The sequence below is a fragment of the Gallinula chloropus genome (assembly GCF_964237585.1).
Source record: "Gallinula chloropus genome assembly, chromosome: 13".
Classification (NCBI taxonomy): domain Eukaryota; kingdom Metazoa; phylum Chordata; class Aves; order Gruiformes; family Rallidae; genus Gallinula; species Gallinula chloropus.
Window position 1 is genome coordinate 14,157,330 of NC_140098.1, and position 22,686 is coordinate 14,180,015.

Genomic DNA, 22,686 nt, shown 5'->3' on the forward strand with positions numbered 1-22,686 from the left:
CGCACAGCGCCCCCTGCTGGCCGGAGGACCGTCGCGGCCCCCCCCCCCCGTCCTCCTCCTCCTCCTCCTCCCCCGCCGCCGGTCCGGCCCCGCCGCTTCTCCCCCCCGGGCCCCGCGGCCGCGATCGCGCCGTTCCGGGCGGCGGCCGCCATGGCCGCGGCGAGCGGCGGTGACGGGCCCGGGGCGGCGGCGGGGGGAACCGGGCCGGGCCGGGCCTTGCAAACCGCTATGAGGGCGGCGAGCGGCGCCCTGGAGATGGACAGCGCCGGGCGGCCGCGGGTGAGCGCGGGGCGGCACCGGGCCTCGCCCCCCCCCCCCCACTCCAGGACCGGACCCCGGGGTGTCCTGGGGTTCCCCCACACACCCCCCAAACCGGGGCCAGGCTGCGGGCTCCGGTCTCCCGGAGCCGCCCCCGGGCAGCGCCCGATCCTGCCCCACGGCGGCGGGTGGAGGGGCGGGGGGGGGAGGGGGGCGGGGAGGGTCTGACGGGCTCCCCCACCCCCATCCCCGGGGCTGGAGCCCCCCGGGGCCGCGGCTGAGCCCCGTGTCTGGCAGGAGGCCTACGCGGAGTACCTGCGGAGCATCGCCCTCATCGCCCGGGCCCTCCAGGAGGAGGCGGTGGGCACAGGTAGGACGGGACCCCCGGGGGGGTGGAGCCGGTGCCCCCTCCTTCCCCCTTCCCCCTCCCCCGACACCCCCCTCTCCCCGCAGGCAGCGCCGAGGGGGTCACCCCCGACACCCCGAAGATGCTGAAGCTCGCGGAGCAGTGTCTGGAGAGGGTCAAGTCCATCGCGGCGGCGCTGGGTGAGTGAGGGGCTGGGGGTGTCCCTGCTTTTGGGGGGCTGTGCCCCGGCCGAGGGGCGGCTGGTGCTGAGCTGAGCGGTGTGGTTGGTGCGAGGGAAGGGAAGGAAACATCCATCCTGAGGCATCCTGCATCCACATCCAGAGGGGTCCCCCATCCATCCCACATCCATCCCACATCCATCCCACATTGATCCCATATCCATCCCATATCCATCCCGCATCCAGCCAGCATCCACATCCCACATCCAAAGGGGTCTTGTGGTCCAGAGGCATCCCACATCTACATCCACATCCCACATCCAGAGGGATCCCTCACCCATCCCACATCCATCCCACATCCAGAGAGGTCTCGTGGGCCTGGGGGATCCTTCTACACCACAGGAGCTGGGCTGGTTCAGCTTGGAGAAGAGAAGGCTGTGGGGGGACCCCATTGCAGCCTTCCAGTCCCTGAAGGGAGCAGAGGAACAGGAGGGGAATCAGCTTGTTAAAGGGCAGAGACTGGCAGGACAAGGGGGCTGGAGTGAAGCTGGAGGAGGGAAGGGTGAGAGGAGAGATTGGGGGGAAGTTCTTTGCAGAGAGAGTGGTGAGGGGCTGGAAGGGGCTGCCCAGACAGGGGGTGGGTGCCCCATCCCTGGGGGTGTTCAAGGCCAGGTTGGCTGGGGCCCTGGGCAACCTTGTGTAGCTCCAGGCCTGGAGGTTGGTGTCCCTGCCTGTGGCAGGGGGCTGGAGCTCTGTGACCCTTGGGGTCCCTCCCAGCCCAGCCCAGGCTGGGATGCTGTGACCTGGGGGCCAGGCTGGCAGCAGGGAGCAGCTGACCTGTCCCTCCTTCCCTAGGGAAAACCCAGCCCCACCCAGCCCCGCAGGAGCGGAGTGGGGGTGCTGCTCCCCTCCCCAGGCACCGCCGGGTCTTCTCGGACGAGGGGGGGAAACTCTCTCCCTTCCTGCCCCCTGAGATCTTCCAGAAGCTGCAGATCGCCGAGGCCCAGAGCGCGCGGAAGTACGTGGGCCGGGGCACGGGGGATCCGGCACCCCCTCCGCTCCGTGGGGTGGGGGGCAGGCTGTGTGTGTGGGGGGCACAGCAGGGACACCCCCCCCCCCCCCAAAACCATGCCCGTGCTGAGGGCTGGGTTCCCCCAGGGAGCTGACACCGCTGGAGGAGGCGTCCCTGCAGAACCAGAAGCTGAAGGCTGCCTACGAGGCGCGGGTGGCGCGGCTCAACCCCAGCCAGGCCCTGCAGAAGACCTCCCTGGCAAGTGGGGAGCCCCCCACCCCAACCCGGGGCGGGAGGCTGCAGAGGAGGTGGGGGGTTTGCTGCAGGCAGGGTGGGAAGGCAGAGGGGTCTCTGCGGTGCCGGGGGGGGGGACGGGACCCCCCCCAGCTCCACGCTGGCGGCTTTGGGTGGGTGTCCCCAACACGCTGCCTGTCCCGCAGACGCTGTCCCTGCAGCGGCAGATGATGGAGAACCTGGTGATCGCCAAGGCCCGGGAGGAGACCGTATCCTTCCTGGGGTGGGAAGCTCTGGGCACCGGCCCCTCATCCCGCACCCTGGGCCCCATCCCAGTGGGATTTTGGGGCTCCAGTCCCATCCTGATGGTGGGGATAGAGGTGGGAGAAGGGTGGTGAGCGAGCGGTGCCGGCTGGTGGTGCTGGAGCCTTAACTGAGCCGTGGCCCAGCTGCAGCGGAAGATGGAGGAGCGGCGGCTGCGGCTGCAGGAGGCTGCCAACAGGTAGGGGGGGTCACCGGGGGGGTCCCAGGGCCACCCAGGCAGGTCCCCTCACCTGTGGCTGTTGCCCCCCCAGGAGATTCTCCAGCAGTGTGGCGCTCACCCCCGAGGAGCAGGAGCAGCGAGCGCTCTACGCCGCCGTCCTGGAGTACGAGCAGGACCACGTGAGTGTGTGGGATGCCCGCTGGCCTGGGCGCCTCGACAGCCTGGGTGCTGCTGGGCAGGGTGCTGTGCTGTGCCTTGGGGCAGGGTGCTGTGCCATGGGGCAGGGTGCTGTGCTGTGGGGCAGGGTGCTAGACCATGGGGCTGGGTGCTGTGGGACAGGGTGCTGTGCCGTGGGGCAGGGTGCTAGACCATGGGGCTGGGTGCTGTGGGGCAGGGTACCATGCCATCTGGCAGGGTGCCATACCATGGGGCAGGGTGCCATACTGTAAGGCAGGGTGCCGCGCCATGGGGCAGGGTGCCATGCCGTGGGGCAGGGTGCTGTGGAGCAGGGTGCTGTGGGGCAGGGTGCTGTGCTGTGGGGCAGGGTGCCATGCAGCAGGGTGCCATAGGACAAGGTGCCATGCCATGGGGCAGGGTGCTGTGCCGTGGGGCAGGGTGCCGTGGGGCAGGGTGCTGTGCTGTGGGGCAGGGTGCCGTGGGGCAGGGTGCTGTGCCGTGGGGCAGGGTGCTATGGGGCAAGGTGCTGTGCCGTGGGGCAGGGTGCCGTGGGGCAGTGTGCTGTGGCAGCCCCTCTGACAGGCTGCGGCCGCCCCCAGGACTGGCCTAGGCAGTGGAAGGCCCGGCTGAAGCGGAGCCCCTCGGACCTCTCCCTGGTGTCGGGGTTCTTCTCCTGCCTGCTCAGGTAGCGCCGGGGTGGGGAAGGGTCCTGCTGGGGCCTGGGGGGTGTGTGTGGTAGTGGTGGGGGGGCTGTGAACCTCTGCCCACCCCCTCCCTGTGCTTCCAGCTGCCCCGAGCACCCCATCGCCCAGCTGCTGCGCCGGCTGCAGTGCGCGGTGTACGCCCGGCTGTACCCGGCCGTCAGCCAGAGCAGCGCCGACACCGCCCCAGCCTCCCCCAGCGGCCCCTCCTTCCCCTCGCTGGACGTGGGGGGGTCGCTGCCCCCCGAGCCCGGGGGCCGCCGGCTCCGAGCCTCCCGCAGCCTCCACTGCATGTTCTCGGTGCCCGAGCACGGCCCGGCCGGGCTGCGCCACAGCCTGTCCAGCACCCCCCTCACCGACGGCGGCCCCGGCACCCCGAAGGCAGAGGGTGGCTGGACGGGGCCCCCCCAGACCCCCCGGGAAAGCTCCTTCGAGGACCTGGAGCGGTTCCTGGCGTCTCCTGAGGCCTGGGAACCCCCAGCCGGCCCCACGCCGGAGGCGGCGCTGCCGGAGCAGCTGAAGGGCATCGTGCGGGACATCCACGATGCCATTGGTGAGGGATGGCTGCTGGGGTAGGGGGGGGTCCCTGGGGGGGGCTCTCCCCAGCCAGGGGCTCTCAGGGGAAGGAGGGACCCATCGTTTTAGCCAGGGCAGGCTTGGCATGTGGGGTTGGGAGGGCATCGGGAGGGGGTTTGTGGGCAACATCCACGATGCCATCGGTGAGGGATGGCTGCCGGGGTTGGGTGGGGGGTCCCTGGGGGGGGCTCTCCCCAGCCAGGGGCTCTCAGGGGAGGGAGGGACCCAGTGTTTTAGCCAGGGCAGGCTCGGGGTGCGGGGTTGGGAGGGCATCGGGAGGGGGTTTGTGGGCGACATCCACGACGCCATCAGTGAGGGATGGCTGCTGGGGTTGGGGTGTGGGGTCCCTGGAGGGGACTCTCCCCAGCCAGGGGCTCTCAGGGGAAGGAGGGACCCATCATTTCAGCCAGGGTGGGCTCGGGGTGCGGGGTTGGGAGGGGTTTGTGGGCACCCGCTGAGCGCGCTGCGTAACTCGTCCCTTCCCAGACAGGCTGCTGTCGCTGACGCTGCTGGCCTTCGAGGGGCTCAACACGGCTGGTGGCAAGGACCAGTGCCTGGCCTGCCTGGAGGAGGCCTTCTTCCCCCCGCTCTGGGCGCCACTGCTGACCCTCTACAGGTACCACAGCCCCAGGGCCAGCTGGGGACCCCCCCCCCCCACCTCAACCCCTCCTCAGCCCCTTTCCCCGGCCGCCCCTCACCTCTCTTACCCCCAGGACCGTTCACCGGCCCCGCGAAGCCGCCCTGGCCCGGAGCATGGAGCGGCACCGGCACGCCAGCCCCGCCGACATCGGGATGCCCTCCCGGCTCTTCCCCTCCGCTCCGGGCTGTGCCGCCTACGGCTCGGCCGTGGAGGACCTGCGCCTCCTCCCACTGGAGACCTGTCCCCGCAGGAAGCTGGACTGCATCGGTGGGGAGGCTGTGGGGGGGCTGCGGGGGGCTGGCGGAGGGAGGGGGGGGGGGTCTCAGGGCAGGGTGACCCTCAGCACCCCGCTCTGTGCCGCAGTGCGAGCCCTGCGGGGCATCTGCGAGTGTGCCGAAGAGTACTGCGGCGCCCGGGACGGCCGCAGCCCCGCCGCCGCCGCCATGTGAGTAAGGGGGACACACACACACAAGGACACAGCCAGCCCCACGGCTGGGCAGAGCGGGCTCAGGGCTGTGAGGGGTTTGAGAGGCTTTTTGGGGAGGTTTGGGGGGAGTCTAAGGGGGTTTAGAGGGGGTTTGTGGGGGGGCTGAGGGGGTTTGGGGGGGGTTGGGGGAGTTTGGGGGGTCCGAGGGGGTTTGGGGGGGAGTCTAGGGGGGATTGGCAGGGATGGGGGGGGTGGGCTGGGGGGATCTAGGGGGGCTGGGGGGGTCTAGGGGCGTTCTGAGGAGGGTTTGCGGGGGCTGAAGGGGTTTGGGAGAGGCTAAAGAGGAGTTGGGGGAGGTTCTGAGGGTGTTTCGGAGGGGGCTGGGGGGGTTTGGAGGGGTCCTAGGGGGTTTGGGGGGGAGTCTAGGGGGGGTTGGCAGGGCTGGGGGGGTCTAGGGGGGCTGGGGGAGCCTGGGGGGGGGCCTAGGGGGGTGCTGGGGAGGGTTTGGGGGGGCTGGAGGGGTTTGGGAGAGGCTAAAGAGGAGTTGGGGGTGGTTCTGAGGGTGTTGAGGGGGTGCTGGGGGGGGTTGGGGGGATTCTGGGGGGTAAAGGGGGGGTCTGGGAGGTGTCAGGCACCCAGCTGTGGCTGACAGTTGCCGTTGGTGGCAGCGGGGCGGACGACCTGCTGCCCATCCTGTCCTACGTGGTGCTGCAGACGGGGCTGCCCCAGCTGCTGCCCGAGTGTGCGGCCCTGGAGGAGTTCATCCACGAGGGGTGGGTGCGGGGGGCGAGGGGAGGGGGGCTGCGCGGGACCTGCGGCTGCTGTGGGCAGGGGGCTCTGGGGGGTCCTGGATGTGGGGGGTCCCAGAAGAGGGGTGTCCCTGCCATGGGTTGTGCTAGCTATGGGGTGTCCCAGCTGTGGGGTGTCCTGGTTATGGGGTGTCCTGGCTTTGGGGTGTCCCGGCTGTGGGGTGTCCTGGCCATGGGGTGTCCTGGCTTTGGGGTGTCCTGGCTTTGGGGTGTCCCGGCTGTGGGGTGTCCTGGCTGTGGGGTGTCCCGGCTTTGGGGTGTCCTGGCTGTGGGGTGTCCTCGCTATGGGGTGTCCTGGCTTTGGGGTGTCCTGGCCGTGGGGTGTCCTGGCTTTGGGGTGTCCCGGCTGTGGGGTGTCCCGGCTGTGGGGTGTCCCGGCTTTGGGGTGTCCTGGCTGTGGGGTGTCCTCGCTATGGGGTGTCCTGGCTTTGGGGTGTCCTGGCCGTGGGGTGTCCCGGCTGTGGGGTGTCCTGGCCATGGGGTGTCCTGGCCATGGGGTGTCCCGGCTGTGAGGTGTCCTGGCCGTGGGGTGTCCCAGCCGTGGGGTGTCCCAGCTGTGGGGTGTCCTGGCCATGGGGTGTCCTGCTTTTGGGGTGTCCCAGCTGTGGGGTGTCCCAGCCGTGGGGTGTCCTGGCCGTGGGGTGTCCTGGCCATGGGGTGTCCCAGCTGTGGGGTGTCCCAGCCATGGGGTATCCTGGCCATGGGATGTCTTGGCTGTGGGGTGTCCCGGCCCACGGGGTCCCCTGGCCCATGTGGTGTCCCAGCCATGGGGTCCCCTGGCCGTGGGCGCCCCGGGTGGTGACGGCAGCGTGGCACGTGCGGCGCAGGTGCCTGATCGGGGAGGAGGGGTACTGCCTGACGTCCCTGCAGAGCGCCCTGTCCTACCTGGAGACCCTGCAGTGAGCCGGCCGCACCGGGGATCCCCCACCCCGCAGGTGCTGGGCTGGGGTCGGGCTGGGGCTGGGGTGGGGCTGGGGCTGGGGTTGGGGCTGGGGTTGGGCTGGGGCTGGGTCCGGGCTGGGGCTGGGGTTGGGGCCAGACTGGGGCTGGGGCTGGGGTCGGGCTTGGGCCGGGGTTGGGCCTGGGGTTGGGGTGGGGCTGGGTCCGGGCTGGGGTAGAGCTGGGGTTGGGGCTGGGGCTGGGGTGGGGCTGGGGCCAGACTGGGGTCCCCATGGGGTGGGACGAGCCCCTGTCCCCAGGGCCGTGGGGCTGCGCTGTGGGGGTGTCCCGGGGTGTCGTGTCCCTGTGCCCGTGTGTCCATCTGTCCACGTGTCAGTGTGTCTGTGTCCGTGTGTCCCTGTCTGCCTGTGTCTGTGTGTCCTGGGGTCTGTGTGTCTGTCCCCGTGCCCACATGTCCGTGTGTCTGTCTGTCTGTGTCTCTGTGTGTCCGTGCTTGTGTCTGTGTCTGTGTGTCAGTGCCTGCGTCCGTCTGTCTGTCCCTGTGTCCCTGTGTCCATGTGTCTGTCCCTGTGTCCGTGTGTCTGCCCCTGCGTCCCTGTGTCAGTGCCTGTGTGCCTGTGTCCGTCTGTCTGTCCCTGTGTCAGTGCCTGTGTCCCTGTGTCCATGTGTCTGTCCCTGTGTCCGTGGGTCAGTGTCAATGTCCGTCTGTCTGTCCCTGTGTCCGTGTGTCAGTGTCCATCTGTCTGTCCCTGTGTCCGTGTCCGTGTGTCCGTGTGTCTGTCCCTGTGTCTGTCTGTCTGTGCCTGTGTCCCTGCGTCCGTGTGTCTGTCCCTGTGTCCGTCTGTCTGTCCCTGTGTCCGTCTCTGTGTCTGGCTGTCAGTCCCCGGGTCCCCCCGTCCTGCAGGGGGCGCTGTTGGCGGGGGTTCACCCCCCCTCCCCAAGCCCCGCCCTCCCCCCGGGTGCCGCGGCGCGGTGGGCGAGGCGCGGGAAAGCGGAAGGGCGCGAGGTGGGGGGGGGGCAGGGGGCGGAGGGGCCGGTACCGGTACCGGGGGGTGGTGTCCCTCACCCCGCTGCCCGCAGGATGTGCGCGGGCCCGGCGCCGCCGCCGGACTGCGCCCCGCGGTACCGGCAGGAGTACCGGCGGTGCCTGGAGCGGGAGTTCCGCCGGGGCCGCGCCGGGGCCTGTTCCGACCCGGCCTTCGCGGAGCGGCTGCGGCGGCGGCTGCGGGCGGAGCCGGCGCTGCTGGCGGCCCTGCAGGAGGACGGGCCGGCGCTGCTGGCCCGCGGGCTGCGCGGCCGCCCCGACCCGGCAGCGGCGCTGCGGGGCCTGGCCGAAGCCTTCCGGCTGCTGGAGCTGGCGGCTGCCAACCTCTACCTGTGCCCCTGGCGCAGGGAGTTCGGCACCGTGCAGGTGGGAGCCCGGGGCGGGGGAGAGGGCAGAGGGGGAGGGGGGAATGGTGTGGGAGGGAGAGAGGTGGGAAGGAAGAGAGGACGGGGGGAGAGGGGGAGAAGGGAGGAGATAAGGGGAAGGGGAAGGGGGGTAAGAGAGGAGAGGAGGGGGAAAAGGAGGGAAGAGGAAGGGGGAAGGAGGAGGAGAGGAGGAGTGGGGGGAAAGAGGAGGGAGGAAGAGAGGAGGAGGGGGATGAGGGGAGATGGGGGTGAAGGGGGAAGAGAGGAGGAGAGGGATGAGGGGGGATGGGGGTGAAGGGGGAAAAGATGGAGGAGGGGGATGAGGGGAGATGGGGGAGAAGGGGGAAGAGAGGATGAGAGGGATGAGGGGGGATGGGGGTGAAGGGGGAAGAGATGGAGGAGGGAGATGAGGGGAGATGGGGGGAAGGGGGGAGAGAGGAGGAGGGGGATGAGGGGAAATGGTGAAGGGGAAAGAGATGGAGGAGGGGGATGAGGGGGGATGGGGGTGAAGGGGGAAGAGATGGAGGAAGGGGATGGGGGGGATGGGGGTGAAGGGGGAAGAGATGAGGAGGAGGATGAGGGGGGATGGGGGTGAAGGGGGGGTGGGAGTAAGGGGAGGAACAAGTGTTGAGGAAGGGAGAGAAGGAGGAAGAGGAGGCGGGAGGGAGGGGAGGAGGAAGGAGGAAGGAGGAAGGGGGGTGTCTCAGCCGCTCCCCCTCCCGTTGCAGACCTTCTCCGGCACCTACGTGCACTCGCTGCTCCCGGCGCTGCCCGAGGCCGACCTGTTGCGGAGCTTCGGCCGGTTGGGCTACCAGCCGTGTGAGCGGCACCTCCTGGCCGTGGCCCGGCCCCTGCCCGGGCCCCAGCTGGCTGCCGCCGCCTGCGGCTTCTTCGCCTGCCGGCTGGAGTGCGGCATCCTGGCCGAGGTGCTGAGGCGGCTGCAGCCGCGCCGGCCGCGGGCACAGGACCTGCTGGAGGCCCGGCGGCTGGCGGGGGACGTGGCAGCCTGTGTGGAGATGCTGGGCACGGGGCCCGGGCCGGCTGCCGCCCGCGCTGAGGCTGGCAGGGGTCTCTGCACGCAGATGCCAGCCAGCCCCGAGGGCGTGGGGGGGGAGGATGTCACCCCCCCGCCGCTTTGGAGGGACCCCGGCAGCACACGGGGGGCTGAGGATGAGCCCAGGAGGGGCTGGGGCCTCTATGGAGCTCCTGAGGATGAGCCCAGGAGGGGCCAGGATCCCTGTGGAGCTGCTGAGGATGAGCCCAGGAGGGGCTGGGACCCCCGTAGAGCTGCTGAGGATGGGCCCAGGAGGGGCCGGGATCCCTGTGGAGCTGCTGAGGATGAGCCCAGGAGGGGCTGGGACCTCTATGGAGCTCCTGAGGATGAGCCCAGGAGGGGCCGGGATCCCCGTGGAGCTACTGAGGACAGGCCCAGGAGGGACTGGGACCCCCATGGAACTGCTGAGGATGAGCCCAGGAGGGGCTGGGACCTCTATGGAGCTGCTGAGGATGGGCCCAGAAAGGACTGGGATCCCCGTGGAGCTACTGAGGATGAGCCCAAGAAGGACTGGGACCTCTATGGAGCTGCTGAGGTTGAGCCCAGGAGGGACTGGGACCCCCGTGGAGCTGCAGAACACAGGCAGGAGCCAGTTCACCCAACAAGCAACCGCAACCCAGACGCTTCCTCCTCCTCCTCCTCCTCCTCCTCCTCCTCCTCTCGCCTCTTCCTGGAGCAGGAGCTCGGTGGGACCGCCAACCCGCTCTCCGTGGGGACCAAAAGCCCCCAGGTACTGGGAGAGCCGCAGGATTTGGCCCCTCCTGCCCCCCAGGAAGCCCCCGAGCTGCCCTGCTACCAGCTGCACTCCTGCCTGCGCCGGGGCGCGCTGCCCTCCTACTGCTGCAGCACCTGCCAGCAGCTCCACGCCGGCGGCTGCGCGGCCGGGCAGGCGTGTCGCGCGCGGCACCGCGGCCAGGAGCTGCGTGGGGAGAGGCAGCAGCGGCTCTGGCTGCAGAGGACAGAGCTGGACATGCTGCTGGCCGACAGCTCCGGACCCTGGGCATAGCAGGACCCGGTGGGAGGGGATGTGGGACACTCACTGCTCGGCCCCAGGGACATGGAACTCAGCCCCTGGGACATGAAACTCGGCCCCAGGGACATGGAACTCGGCCCCACGGGGCCTGGGTCTGGCTCTGCTTTGTCCCCAGCATGGTGGGAGCCTGCCCCAGGCTGGGCCCTGCTCTGGTGCTGCCCTGTTAAGCTGCTTCTCCCAGTAAAACGTGGCTGCCTCGCACCGTGGAGGGTTCTGGCTGCTGGGGCAGGGATGGGGTCTTGGCACCGCCCTGCTGCCACACCGTGCTGGGGGGCAGCTCTCACTGCAGGGCTGGGTTTGGGAAGGGGGGTTTGGGGTGTCCTCGCCCTGGCTGGGGGAGCAGAGGGGCTGGGACTGAGTCTGCACATCGCTGCTGCTGGCAGGGGCTTTTATTGATGGTGAGGTTGGGGTGACCCCACACAGCCAGCACTGAGGGGCCCACGGGATGGGGGCCACCCCGCTGTCTTCCTCCTGAACCCCCGGGGGGGCCCGGCCCTGGCTCTCCTCTCCCCCACCCCAGGGAGGAGATGGGTGCAGGGCTGCAAGGTGCCTGCAGCTCCCAGGGCTGCCCAGCTCCAGGAGGGGCACAGGGGGGGTGGGCTGTGGCACTCCCCCACCCCAGCTGGGCCGGCCCTGCCCCGGTGTGGGAGGTGGGTTGGGAAGGATGGAGCCCGTGGGGTGCTGGTGCTGCTCCACAGAGGGAAGCCATGGCTGCTGCTGAGCGCTCTGCCTCCTCCTCCTCCTCCTCAGGGCTTGCTGCGCTTGGCCTGGCTCTCGGTCCCTGTGCCGGCAGCGGCCGGGCGCTTGTTGCGATGGTGGGGGAAGGTGGGCATGAGCTCTGGCTCGCAGGCTGGGGGCAGAGAGAGGGGTCAGTGGGGGCTGGGGCCCTGCCTGGGGGGCAGAGAGGGGGGTCAGTGGGGGCTGGGGCCCTGCCTGGGGGGCAGAGAGGGGGGGTCAGCGGGGCCCTGGGTGCTGCAGCCCTGCCTGGGGGGCAGAGAGGGGGGTCAGTGGGGGCTGGGGCCCTGCAAGGGGGGCAGAGAGGGGAGTCAGTGGGGGTTGGGGCCCTGCCTGGGGGGCAGAGAGGGGAGTCAGTGGGGGCTGGGGCCCTGCCTGGGGGGCAGAGAGGGGAGTCAGTGGGGGCTGGGGCCCTGCCTGGGGGGCAGAGAGGGTGGAGGTCAGTGGGGGCTGTGGCCCTGCTTGGGGGGCACAGAGGGGGGGTCAGTGGGGGCTGGGTCCCTGCTTGGGGGGCAGAGAGGGGGGGAGGGTCAGTGGGGCCCTGGGTGCTGCAGCCCTGCCTGGGGAGCAGAGAGGGGGATCAGTGGGGGCCATGGGGGATCAGCAGGGGGTCCAGGACACTGCAGCCCTGCCTGGGGGGCAGAGAGTGGGGTCAGTGGGGGCTGGGGCCCTGCCTGGGGGGCAGAGAGAGGGGCCAGCAGGGGCCATGAGGGATCAGCAGGGGGTCCAGGACACTGCAGCCCTGCCTGGGAGGGGGTGGGGGGCAGCAGCACTTACGCAGGGGCTTCTCCTTGAAGTAGGAGCTCTCCAAGCAGTCCTTGGCCGTGGCCCTGCGGGGACACAGGGACGCAGCAGTGACCCCCCTCCCCAAACGGTGCCCATGTGGCTCCAGGGAAGGGCCCTGCCCGTGTCCCTCTCTCCCCCCTCACCTCTTTTTGGGATCATACATGAAGAGGAAGTTGAGCAGGCGCTGCCCAGCCTCGGACAGCCAGGGGAACTTGTGCTTCAGGTTGTTGTAGGGCTGTTTGCGCAGCGTGTACTGACTCACCAGGGGCAGCTGGGAGAAGCCCTGGGGGGGGGCACAGAGCCTCAGGGGGTGCAGAGGAGCAGGGGGGTGGGGCAGTGAGGGGCAGGGGGGGGGGGGGGCAGCGCTCTCACCTTCCAGATGTTCTCATTGGGGGTCCCCAGGAGCTGCACGATCAGGTCGATCTGGTGGATCTCGGAGGTGCCGGGCAGCAGCGGCTTGTGGGCCAGCAGCTCGGCAAGGATGCAGCCCAGCGCCCTGCACAGGCACCCCAGGGGGGCAGGAGAAGCCCCTTCATCACCCCCCCGAGGGTTTGGAACCCCCCCTGGGGTTCACAGCCCCCTCCCAGGCCCCCTCCTGCCCCTTCCCTCACCACATGTCGATGCTGGTGGTCTGGGTGGTCATCCCCAGCAGCAGCTCTGGCGCTCGGTACCTGGGCAGGGGGTGGCACTGCTGGTGCTAAGGAAGCCCCCCCACCCCCCCCCCAGTGTGGGGAGGGTTTGGCAGCGCTGCCCACCCCCCCACTCCACCCCCCACCCTGCTCACCAGAGTGTGACGACTTTGGGGGTCATGGGCTTGGGGGGCACCCCGTAGGTGCGTGCCAGTCCAAAGTCAGCTGCAAGACAGGCAGAGGGTCAGGAGGGAGGCAGGATGCTGGCTCCAGCTGCAGCATGGGGCTGGGGGGGAGCTGAGGGGGGGAGATTTGGGGGGGGGAGCTGGGGCACAGCAGCTGCTGGGGCCTCACCGATCTTCACGCAGCCTTTGTCAGTCATCAGCAGGTTGGACACCTTCAGATCCCTGGGGGGGGCAGAGTGGGGGCAGCACCGTCCCTCAGGCTCAGGGGGTGTGTGGGAAGGACCCCAGAGCCCCCCAGTGCCCCCCTGCCACACACAGGGACACCCCATCAGCCCAGGGTGCCCCCAGCCCCATCCCACCCGGACTTGAACTCCCCCAGGGGTCCCAGGGCAGCCCCAGCTTCTCTGGGCACCCTGTGCCAGGGCCTCCCCCCTCCCCAGGAGGGATTTCTGCCTCCCAGCCCCTCTCCATCCCCCTCCTGCAGCTGAAGGCCGTTCCCCTGGGCCTGGCCCTCCCTGCCCTGGGCACCAGCCCCTCTCCAGCTCTCCTGCAGCCCCTCAGGGACCTGTGTTTCCCCAGGGTTCTCCTCATCCAGCAGCCACCCAGTCCCACCAATTCTCCCCCAGCTACTCCGCACGGTGCTCCCAGGATGTGAGGACCCCACACTTGGAGGATCCCCACCCCCATCAGCCCCTTCTCCCCTAGCCCCCTTCCCCCCTGCACCCCTCCTGCCATCCCCACCTGTGGATGATGTAGTTCTCATGCAGGTACTGCAGCCCCTTGAGGACTTGCAGGATGATGCACTTCACCTGGGGACAGAGGACAGGACCCCTGACAGCGGGTCACTCGCTGTGTCCTCCCCTGTAGCTCACAGCCTGGCTGTCCAGGGACACATTTTCTCCCAGCTGTTTCCCTGCCCATTTGCTCCAGCCCCAAATCCAGCCTGGAAAAGTCCCTGGAGTGTCCTACACAGCCAGCTAAGCCCAGGTTCCCTCCACAGCCTGGGCAGCCTCACCCAGCACACGGTCCAGGGATCACAAGGTCTGGTAGCCCGTTGCTCTGCCTGGATCAGCAGCACCCTCCCAGGGGTGATGTCCCTAAAGCTCAGCCCAACCTTTACCTGAGCCTCTGAGAAGGGTGTCTGCATGTTCTCCAGGAGGCTGGCCAGGTCCTGCTCACAGTACCCCATCACCAGGAAAATGCTGCCAGGGAGAAGACACGTTTGGGAACCTCCTGTGACACCTCAGGGGTGCCCCAGTGTGCTGCTCCCAGCAGCACAGAGAGGGGTGGGAGGTCCTCTCACCTCTCCAGGTGGTTCCCTACAACCACCTCCTTCAGCTCCACGATGTTGGGGTGCTGCAGCTGCAGGAGCAGGGTGATCTCCCGCAGGCTGCTGATGGGCATTCCTGATGGGGAGAGCGACCGCCGAGGCTGCAGGACCCCCCAGGAGCCAGGGATGCTCCTGGCCCTGCCCCAGGCCCTGCCCCTGCTCCCCTCCTACCGTCTTTCTCGTTGTCCATCCGGACCTTCTTCAGCGCCACCGTCTCATCCGTCAGGGTGTCCCGGGCCCGGTCTGCAGGGGCAGCACAGCACAGGCTCAGCACCAGCACCAGCATCACTGGGCTGGGAAAGGCCTTTAAGACCATCCAGTCCAACCATTCCCATCCTGTGCTGCCCCAGAGCCCTGAGCACCTCATCTCCCCTCTGTTAAACACACCCAGGGGGTGACTCAGCCCCTCCCTGGGCAGCCTGTGCCACAGCCCCACAACTCTGCCAGGGAAGAACTTTCCCCTCCCAGCTGAGCTGACCCTGCCCTGGGGCAGCTTGAGCCCATTGCCCCTTGTCCCAGCTCCTGTCCCCTGGCTGAAGAGACCATCGCCCACCTCTCTGCACCCTCCTGGCAGGGCAGTGGAGGTGGGGAGAAGGTCTCCCCTCAGCCTCCTCTTCTCCAGGCTCAACACCCCCAGCTCCCTCAGCTGCTCCTCAGAGGATTTGCCCTCCAGCCCCTTCCCCAGCCTGGTTGCCCTTCTCTGGACTCACTCCAGGACCTCACTGTCCTGCTGATGCTGAGGAGCCCAGAACTGAACAGCTCTCAGCCTCGGTGTGTCCCCAGCCCAACGTGCCCCCACTGCTGGGCCACAGGCTGCAGCCCCTCATCCACCCAGGCCCGCAGTGGGCCCCCAGCCCCTCGCTCACACACGATGCCGTACGTCCCCTCTCCGATGCGGTTCAGCTTCTCAAACTCCTTCACACTCCGGCACCTTCCCAGCTGGAACCAAAGAGCCCGTCACAGCCCAGCACCGGGGCTGCCCCCCGAGCCCGGGGCCAGGCTGTCCCCTCCCTGCTGCCCCTGTCCCCAGCCTGTCACCTCTCCACTGAGGAGCAGGGCACACTGCTGCCAGCCTGTCCCTCCCTCGGGGAACCTGTGTGGCTGCCTGCCCCAGGCAGCAGCCCCCTCCCTCCCTTCCCCAGCAGGCCTGGGGCAGCCCCTCATGTCCCCCCCCTCAGCAGATCCTAGGGAAGTCACCCCCTCCCCTCCCCAGCAGATACTGGGGCAGCCCCCCATCCCCGTCCCCCTCCCCAGCAGATCCTAGGGAAGCCACCCTCTCCCCTCTCCTCCCCAGCAGGCTCCAGGAAGCCCCTTCCCCAGCAGGCCTAGAGCAGACCCCATCCCCTCCCCATCAGGCTTTGGAAAACCCCCCTCCATCCCCAGCAGACACTGGGACAGCCCCCCAGCCCACCTCCCTCCCTCCCCAGCAGGCTCCGGGAAGTCCCCCTTCCCCAGCAGGCCTGGAGCAGACCCCATCCCCTCCCCTTCAGGCTTTGGGAAACTCCCCCTCCGTTCCCAGCAGGCCCAGGACAGTTCCCCGGCCCATCTCCCTCCCTCCCTCCCTCCCCAGCAGGCTCCGGGAAGCCCCTTCCCCAGCAGGCCTGGAGCAGACCCCATCCCCTCCCCATCAGGCCCTGGGACCCGCCCGCCCCTCCCTCCCCAGCAGTCACCGGGGCAGCCCCCCCACCTCTCCCCGCAGGCCGGGGCTGTGCCCACGCCCCAGCCGGGAGCCCTGGGGCCTCTCTCTGTGGCCCGCGGCCCCTCCCCTCACCCTGTCGGCCGCCGGCACCTCGAAGAAGCCCTCGCCCCGCAGCCGCCGCAGCCGCAGCGGCTCCAGCTCCCCCTCGCCCGAGCCGCCCTCGCCCGAGCCGCCCTCCGCCATGCCGCGCCGCGCATGCGCCCTCCCGGTCCGCTCTGCCGCGCATGCGCCGTCCCGAAGCGTCACCCTCCCCTTCTCCTAGCAACCGTTGCTGGGCGTGGTTTGCTGGGCCGCGCCTTAGCCCCGCCCCCGCTTGGGCCGCGCCCGCCAATGAGATGCCCGGCACCTGCTGCGAGGCCCCGCCCCCCCAGGCGCGCAGCCACCGCCTCCCGCCCCTCCCGCCTGACCCCCCCCCGACCCCGCCCGAGCGGAGTTCTCGCGAGACTCGGCGCGCCCAGCCCGGAAGCGGCGGCGGGAGAACCCGGAAGCGGCGGCAGGATGGACGGTACGGGCCGGGGGCGGCGGGACGGGGCCTGGGGCCGGGAGCGGGGGGTCGGTGGGCGTGGGGCCCTCCCGGCCTCGGCTTGCTGGGGCGGGGGAGGGCTCCGGGCTCGCCGGGGCCCTCTGGGACCCTCTGGGACCGGGGCTCGGGGCCGCGGGTAGGCCCCAGGGGTAGGCCCCGGCCTCGGTGCCCCGGCCCGGCCTCGGTGCCCCGGCCCGGCCTCCGGGCCCGGCCTCCCTCCGGGCCCGGGCGCGTCGCTGAGGCCCGGCTCTCCTTCCCTTCCAGATACGCTGTTCCAGCTGAAGGTAAGGGCCGTGGCGGGCCCTCCGCCTCCTCTCCCCGCCGCGGCCGGGCCGCCCATGGCGTCCGCCTCTCCGGGGACCGCTCCGCCCGCTGAGTCACGCCTCGCCGGGAGCCCCTGTACCAGCAGGAGCTCCTGGCTCGCCGACATCCTTACGGGAGGCGCGGGGGGGCCCGCGGGAGACACGTCGATGCTGGCGGCTGCGGGAAGAGGGAGCCCTTTAGCTGGGCTCGTCCTCGAGGGCTGAGGGAGCCGCCGGTCCGCGGGAGAGGGGCTGTCAACCCGGCTCCCTAAGCCGCGGGGAGGCTCCGGGACCCTGCTGGTGCTGCAGCACCGTCCCCTGGCATCGGCCCTTTGCTCTCTCTGCAGTTCACAGCGAAGCAGCTGGAGAAACTCGCCAAAAAAGCAGAGAAAGACTCCAAGGCCGAGCAAGCCAAAGTGAAAAAGGTGGGTGGGGAGCTCTCCCTGTGCCCAGAGCTGAGCTGGGCAGCTGGGTGTCCAGTGGAGGGACTGGGGAAAGGGGCAGGTTCCCCTCCCCAGCCCTCCCTGCCTGTGCCAGCTTGGTGGCTGAGAGCTTTGGGCCTGAGCCTCAGCTCAGCCAGCAGGTGCTGTGTGTCCTTGTGGTGTTGGGGGGGTTTAATGCCAGCTTGTGCTTAGCGTTTTGAGGGGTACAGAAGGGCAGCTGCCTGGCTCTCTGGGACTGGCAGTGTGTCCCTGTGGCCTGGAAGGCCCACTGAGCAGAGCGTGGATGGCAGGTTCTGTTCCCTTACCTCTGCTCACCCTGCTGAGCCACAGCTGGAGCTGGGTGCCCAGTGCTGGGAGCTGTTGGGGAGATTCTGGGGAGGGTACAAGGATGAGGAGAGGCTGGAGCATCTCTGGTGGGAGAGAAGGCTGAGAGAGCCAAGGATGTTCAGCCTGGGGAAGAGAAGACTGCGAGGGGATCCCACTGACACTGACCTGTAGCTAAAGGGGGTGTCAGGGGATGGGGCCAGACTCTGCCCACTGACAGGACAAGGGGAACAGGCACAAACTGGAGCACAGGAAGGTCCAGCCAAACAGGAGGAAAAACTTCTTCCTGCTGTGGGTGCCCAAACCCTGGGCCAGGCTGCCCAGAGAGGCTGGGGAGTGTCCTTGTCTGGGGAGATCCCAGACACACCCAGAAGTGATCCTGTGTGACCTGCTCTGGGTGATCCTGCTTTGGCAGGGCTTGGACCTCCAGAGATCAGAGAATCAGCCTGGGCTGGGTTGGGAGGGACCCCAAGGGTCACAGAGCTCCAACCCCCTGCCACAGGCAGGGACACCAACCTCCAGGCCTGGAGCTACACAAGGTTGCCCAGGGCACCAGCCAACCTGGCCTTGAACACCCCCAGGGATGGGGCACCCACCCCCTCTCTGGGCAGCCCCTTCCAGCCCCTCACCACTCTCTCTGCAAAGAGCTTCCCCCCAATCTCTCCTCTCACCCTTCCCTCCTCCAGCTTCACTCCAGCCCCCTTGTCCTGCCAGTCTCTGCCCTTTAACAAGCCGATTCCCCTCCTGTTCCTCTGCTCCCTTCAGGGACTGGAAGGCTGCAGTGAGGTCCCCCCACAGCCTTCTCTTCTCTTCTCCAGGCTGACCCAGCCCAGCTCCCTCAGCCTCTCTCCATAGGGGAGCTGCTCCAGCCCTCTGAGCATCTCCATGGCCCCTCTGCCCCCTCCCCAGTCCCCGCAGCCCCCCAGCCTGTGCTCTGTGGCCCTGGGGAGCCCCCTTGGTGCTGGGGGTGTGAGCAGTGCCCTGTGCCCCGCAGGCCCTGCAGCAGAAGAGCGTGGAGTGCGCCCGTGTCTACGCCGAGAACGCCATCCGCAAGCGCAATGAGGGGCTGGGCTGGCTGCGCATGGCGTCCCGCCTGGACGCCGTGGCCGCCAAGGTCCAGACAGCCGTCACCATGAAGGGGGTAAGGGCTTGGGGGGACACTTGGGGGGGGGGCTTTTGGGGGATGTCGGAGGGGGCTGGCTCTGGGGGATGTGGGAGGGGGCTCTTGGTGATGTAGGGGGGGCTCTAGGGGGCTTTAGGGGGCTCTGGGGGCTTTTGGGGGACATGGGAGGGGGCTGGCTTTTGGGGGACGTGTGAGGAGGCTCTTGGGGATGTAGGGAGGGGGCTCTGGGGGGCTTTTGGGGGATGTGGGAGGGGCCTCTTGGGGATGTAGGGGGGCTTTAGGGGGCTCTGGGGGGCTTTTGGGAGACGTGGGAGCGGGCTGGCTCTTGGGGATGTAGGGGGGGCTTTAGGGGGCTCTGGGGGGCTTTTGGGAGACGTGGGAGGGAGCTGGCTCTGGTGGATGTGGGAGGGGGTTTTTGAGGGACATGGGGGCTCTGGGGGATTGGGGGGGACGGGCGGATTTTGGGGGGACATGGGGGGGCTTTTGGGGGGATGGGGGGATTTGGGGGGCCTGTGGGGCTTTGGGGGATGTGGGGGCAGCTTTGGGGGGATGTGGAGGATGGTTCTGGGGGATAGGGGGCTTTTGGGGCCTTGGGGGCTCTGGGAGGCTCTGGGGGTGTGGGGCTTTTGAGATGCAGCTCTACCAACCTTGCCTCATCCCCTCCTTTCCTTGAGCCTCCCTGTCCCCCAGCGAGGATCCTACCAGGTTCTGTAGTTCCCTCAGACCCCCTCGCTCGGGGGGGACAGGAGCTGGGACAAGGGGCAATGGGCTCAAGCTGCCCCAGGGCAGGGTCAGCTCAGCTGGGAGGGGAAAGTTCTTCCCTGGCAGAGTTGTGGGGCTGTGGCACAGGCTGCCCAGGGAGGGGCTGAGTCACCCCCTGGGTGTGTTTAACAGAGGGGAGATGAGGTGCTCAGGGATCTGGGTCCCTCAGAGGGAGAGGCCTGTTCCTGGCACCTCTCGCCCCGCGGTGTGTGGTGCGGGTGGTGGGCTGGGACCTGTCCTGCCAGGACCACTGCCCGAGGTCTGTGGTGGTGGCACGTGGCTGGAGACCCCCCCAGAGAGCTGGCTGCAGGGCCTGCTGAGCAGGCAGAGCTCCTCCTGCCTCGTAGCACCGCTGTGAGCAGCAGGGATGCTGCCTTCCCCCTCAGCAGCCCGGGGTTTAATCTCAGCAGTGACCTACCTGGGGGAGCCCCTGTGAAGCCATTTCCTCTTGCAGGTGACCAAGAACATGGCCCAGGTGACCAAGGCCTTGGACAAGGCTCTGAGCTCCATGGACCTGCAGAAGGTGTCTGCAGTGATGGATAAATTCGAGCAGCAGGTTCAGAACTTGGATGTCCACACATCAGTAAGTGCTGGGCAGCCTCTGGGGGGGGGCTGCTGGCTTTGGGAGGGGTGGGTTTGTCCTGGGATGGGGGGAGAGCTGGGTGCCAGCTGTCACCAGGGCCCCTGCAGCAACACTCCAGTCCCTGGTGTGGAGAAACCACCCCCTAAGCTGTTTTTTCTCTGTGTTAGAGGGATGGGGGGGGGGGGGGTGGGGTGTGTGGATATTTGGGAGACTCATCCCACCCGTGGGAGGGGGTGAACTGGTTGTCTGGGTGCTGGGAGAGGTGGGTCTGGGCAGAGTGGCTCTGCTGGGGGGGGGGGGGACAGGATGCCAGGCTGTGCCTTGCCCCCAGGTCATGGAGGATTCCATGAGCTCTGCCACCACGCTGAGCACGCCGCAGGAGCAGGTGGACAGCCTCATCGTGCAGATCGCCGAGGAGAACGGGCTGGAGATCATGGACCAGCTGAGCCAGCTGCCCGAGGGCGCCGCGGCGCCGGGGGAGAGCTCCCTGCGCTCCCAGGAAGAGCAGCTGTCCCGCAGGTGTGTCCCCTCCCGGCCAGGGCGGCTCAGGCCCTTCCCGGGGGGGCTCGGGGGTCCTTCCCAGGGCTGTTCAGATCCTTTCCCCAGGGCGCTTGGAGGGTCCCCTTTCCCCGGGGGGCTTTTGGGGTCCTTCCCAGGGCTGTTCAGATCCTTTCCCTGGGGGGCTTTGGGGGTCCTTCCCAGGGAGGCTTTGGGGGTCCTTCCCAGGGAGGCTTTGGGGGTCCTTCCCAGGGAGGCTTTGGGGGTCCTTCCCAGGGGGGCTTTGGGGTCCTTCCCAGGGCTGTTCAGATCCTTTCCCCAGGGGGTTTTGGGGGGTCCTTTCCCCAGGGGGTTTTGGGGGGTCCTTTCCCCAGGGGGTTTTGGGGGGTCCTTTCCCCAGGGGGTTTTGGGGGGTCCTTTCCCCAGGGGGCTTTGGGGTCCTTCCCAGGGCTGTTCAGATCCTTCCCCGGGGGGCTTTTGGGGTCTTTCCCTGGGGGGCTTTGAGGGTCCTTCCCAGGGCTGTTCAGATCCTTTCCCAGGAAGGCTTTGAGGGTCCTTCCCAGGAAGGCTTTGGGGGTCCTTCCCAGGGGGGTTTGAGGGTCCTTCCCAGGGCTGTTCAGGTCCTTTCCCTGGGGGGCTTTGGGGGGTCCTTTCCCTGGGGGGCTTTGGGCTCCTTCCCAGGGCTGTTCAGGTCCTCTCTGGGGCCTTTGAGGGTCCTTCCCATAGCTTAAGCGGGTGCTGAGCCCGAGCTGGTGCTGGGCCAGCCGGAGCCTGCAGGCAGGTGAGGTGCCCTTTGGGGCTGCAGGATCCCCCTGGGCCTGGAGAGGGGGTGTCTTTTGGCACCCAGCAGTGAGCTGTCTCAGCAGTGGGGTGCAGAACTGTCTCCCCCTGCTCCGTGCTCGCCCTGGCGCAGCTGTTTCCCCTCTGGGAGCGCTGGGAGCTGCCCTGCTGCCAGCTCCAGGAACAGGCTGTCCCCCTGGAGCTGCCCCAGGAGAAGCCCTTGAGCTCCCTCCACCGGTCCCTCTGGGGACAGTCCTGGGGTGCTGTGCTGTCCTGGGAGCTGCGCACAGTGTGTCAGGCTGGGCTGTGGTGGGGAGGTGCCCAGAGGAGAAGCCAGGAGGCGCTTTGCTGCTGTTTCTCCTGCCTCCATGGCAGATGGTGGCCGTGCCTGTCCACTCCGGGGCAGGATTCCTCTCCCTGCTGCCACAGGAGGGAGGTTTTGGGGGCTGAGCTCCTCCCCACACCCGGGGTCCTGTGCTGTGCCCCTCCCCTGCGGTTCTCAGGGCTGTTCCCTCTCCTGCTCTCCCCTCAGGTTGGCTGCCTTGCGGAACTGAGCTCTCCTCTTGCCCCTGTGGACTGCTGGCCCAGGACGGGGGGGGGGGGCGGGCCTCCTTCCCCCCCCTCCTGCTGTGTCCCTGCTCTGACCCACCGGCCGTCCCCTCCTCCAGCAGCACGTCCCCAGCCCTGCCCGGTCAGACTCTCCTCTTTGGGGTGTCCCAGGGTGGGCACTGACCCTGGTAGGGGCCTTCTGAGCAGAGACAGAGGAGAGCTGCTGGGCTGGTTCTGATTTCAGGGTGTCTTTTGTTTGTGGGGGGGTGGGTCTGGCCTCCAGCAGCATCCTGTGGTGCAGCATCCTGTGGTGCACCACCCTGCTCCCTCTTCCTCCTGGCTGCGGGTCCTGGTGTCTCCTGGGCTGCTGCTCCTCTCCGGGCTCCTGATTTCCTCGAAGCCCCCCACCCCCCAAGCCAGGAGCTGTTTACAAGGAGCAGGGGAGCTCCCCTTGGCCCTCCCTTTTCTCCTGGCTTTGTTTTTGGGAAGGGTTGTTTTTCCCCCTGCGGCCTTTCTGGGAAGGTTAGTGCCTTGCAGGAAGGGGCGGTTCCCTGCTGGCATCTCCTGCCTCCCACCGACCCTGCCAAGCTGCTGCAGCCCTGCCCCAGGCTGCAGCCTTCCCCTCAGCCCAGCCACGGCTCCGGCAGCCTCCCGGGAGCTCCGCACCACCAAGTGACCTTGGAGAGGCTCCTCCTGCCCCCTGCCCCTGGGAATTCCAGGCGTTCCCCCTCATCCTCCCCTGCCTGCGCTCTGGAAATGGTTACCCAGGTCCCAAACCGTGCTGGGAGGGGGGCACAGCCCTGTCCCTGTGTGTCCCCTGCCTGGCCTTGTGGCTGTGATGGTGACACCAGCCCCGGAGTGTGTCACCCTGCCTGTCCCCCGGGGTAGCTGCTGCTGTCCCCCCCTCTGCTGTCCCCTCCGGAGCTGGGGGGAGCAGGGAAAGGTGGCTGCTCATCCCTCAGCCTTTCCCCCCTCCCAGCACCCCAGTTTCTCTGCTCCCCCTGCGGCTCCCAGGCCGGGAGGTGCCGGGTTTTGGGGGGGGGGGGGGGGGCAGGAAGCGCGGTGCCGCTGGGCTCACGGGAGGAGGAGGAGGAGGAGGAGGAACTTGAACCTCCCTGACCCTTCTCGCTGCGAGCTGTAAACAAGGGCCAGCTGGGGACGAGCTCCCAGTTGAACTGGGAGAGGGGCCAAACTC

At 68.8% G+C, this 22,686-nt stretch overlaps 3 protein-coding genes across 4 annotated transcripts; 2 read left to right on the plus strand and 1 right to left on the minus strand.

Annotated features, from left to right (window-relative positions):
* Positions 1–150: 150 nt before the first annotated feature.
* On the plus strand, positions 151–10,441 carry LOC311196504 (VPS9 domain-containing protein 1-like; the record flags this gene model as incomplete). Of its 2 annotated transcripts, XM_084270080.1 has the most annotated exons (16): positions 151–279; positions 556–628; positions 712–804; positions 1,639–1,801; positions 1,942–2,053; positions 2,236–2,298; positions 2,479–2,531; positions 2,605–2,692; positions 3,290–3,375; positions 3,478–3,944; positions 4,454–4,583; positions 4,681–4,874; positions 4,971–5,052; positions 5,703–5,807; positions 6,671–6,778; positions 7,824–7,952. In XM_084270080.1, 15 exons carry the CDS (start codon positions 151–153, stop codon positions 6,744–6,746), a joined length of 1,914 nt encoding a protein of 637 aa, XP_084126206.1. In that variant the 3' UTR covers positions 6,747–6,778; positions 7,824–7,952. The 2 variants fall into 2 exon arrangements, with proteins under 2 accessions (XP_084126206.1, XP_084126207.1); XM_084270081.1 differs by lacking the exons at positions 151–279; positions 556–628; positions 712–804; ... (8 more) ...; positions 4,681–4,874; positions 4,971–5,052 and adding an exon at positions 8,882–10,441 and having other exon boundaries at positions 5,779–5,807; positions 7,824–8,154.
* A 176-nt stretch (positions 10,442–10,617) lies between these two features.
* On the minus strand, positions 10,618–15,778 carry CDK10 (cyclin dependent kinase 10). Its single transcript, XM_084270011.1, has 13 exons — positions 15,677–15,778; positions 14,772–14,844; positions 14,077–14,148; positions 13,879–13,981; positions 13,696–13,777; positions 13,317–13,384; positions 12,745–12,797; positions 12,546–12,615; positions 12,373–12,432; positions 12,134–12,257; positions 11,905–12,044; positions 11,753–11,805; positions 10,618–11,090 (listed from the first exon to the last, which is right to left on the minus strand). The coding sequence occupies exons 3-13, from the start codon at positions 14,093–14,095 to the stop codon at positions 10,987–10,989; spliced, it is 876 nt and encodes a 291-aa protein (XP_084126137.1). The 5' UTR covers positions 14,096–14,148; positions 14,772–14,844; positions 15,677–15,778; the 3' UTR covers positions 10,618–10,986.
* A 294-nt stretch (positions 15,779–16,072) lies between these two features.
* CHMP1A (charged multivesicular body protein 1A) lies at positions 16,073–21,634 on the plus strand. Its single transcript, XM_084270284.1, has 7 exons — positions 16,073–16,109; positions 16,392–16,411; positions 16,777–16,854; positions 18,191–18,337; positions 19,536–19,664; positions 19,996–20,183; positions 21,475–21,634. Exons 1-7 carry the CDS (start codon positions 16,103–16,105, stop codon positions 21,494–21,496), a joined length of 591 nt encoding a protein of 196 aa, XP_084126410.1. The 5' UTR covers positions 16,073–16,102; the 3' UTR covers positions 21,497–21,634.
* Positions 21,635–22,686: the final 1,052 nt, after the last annotated feature.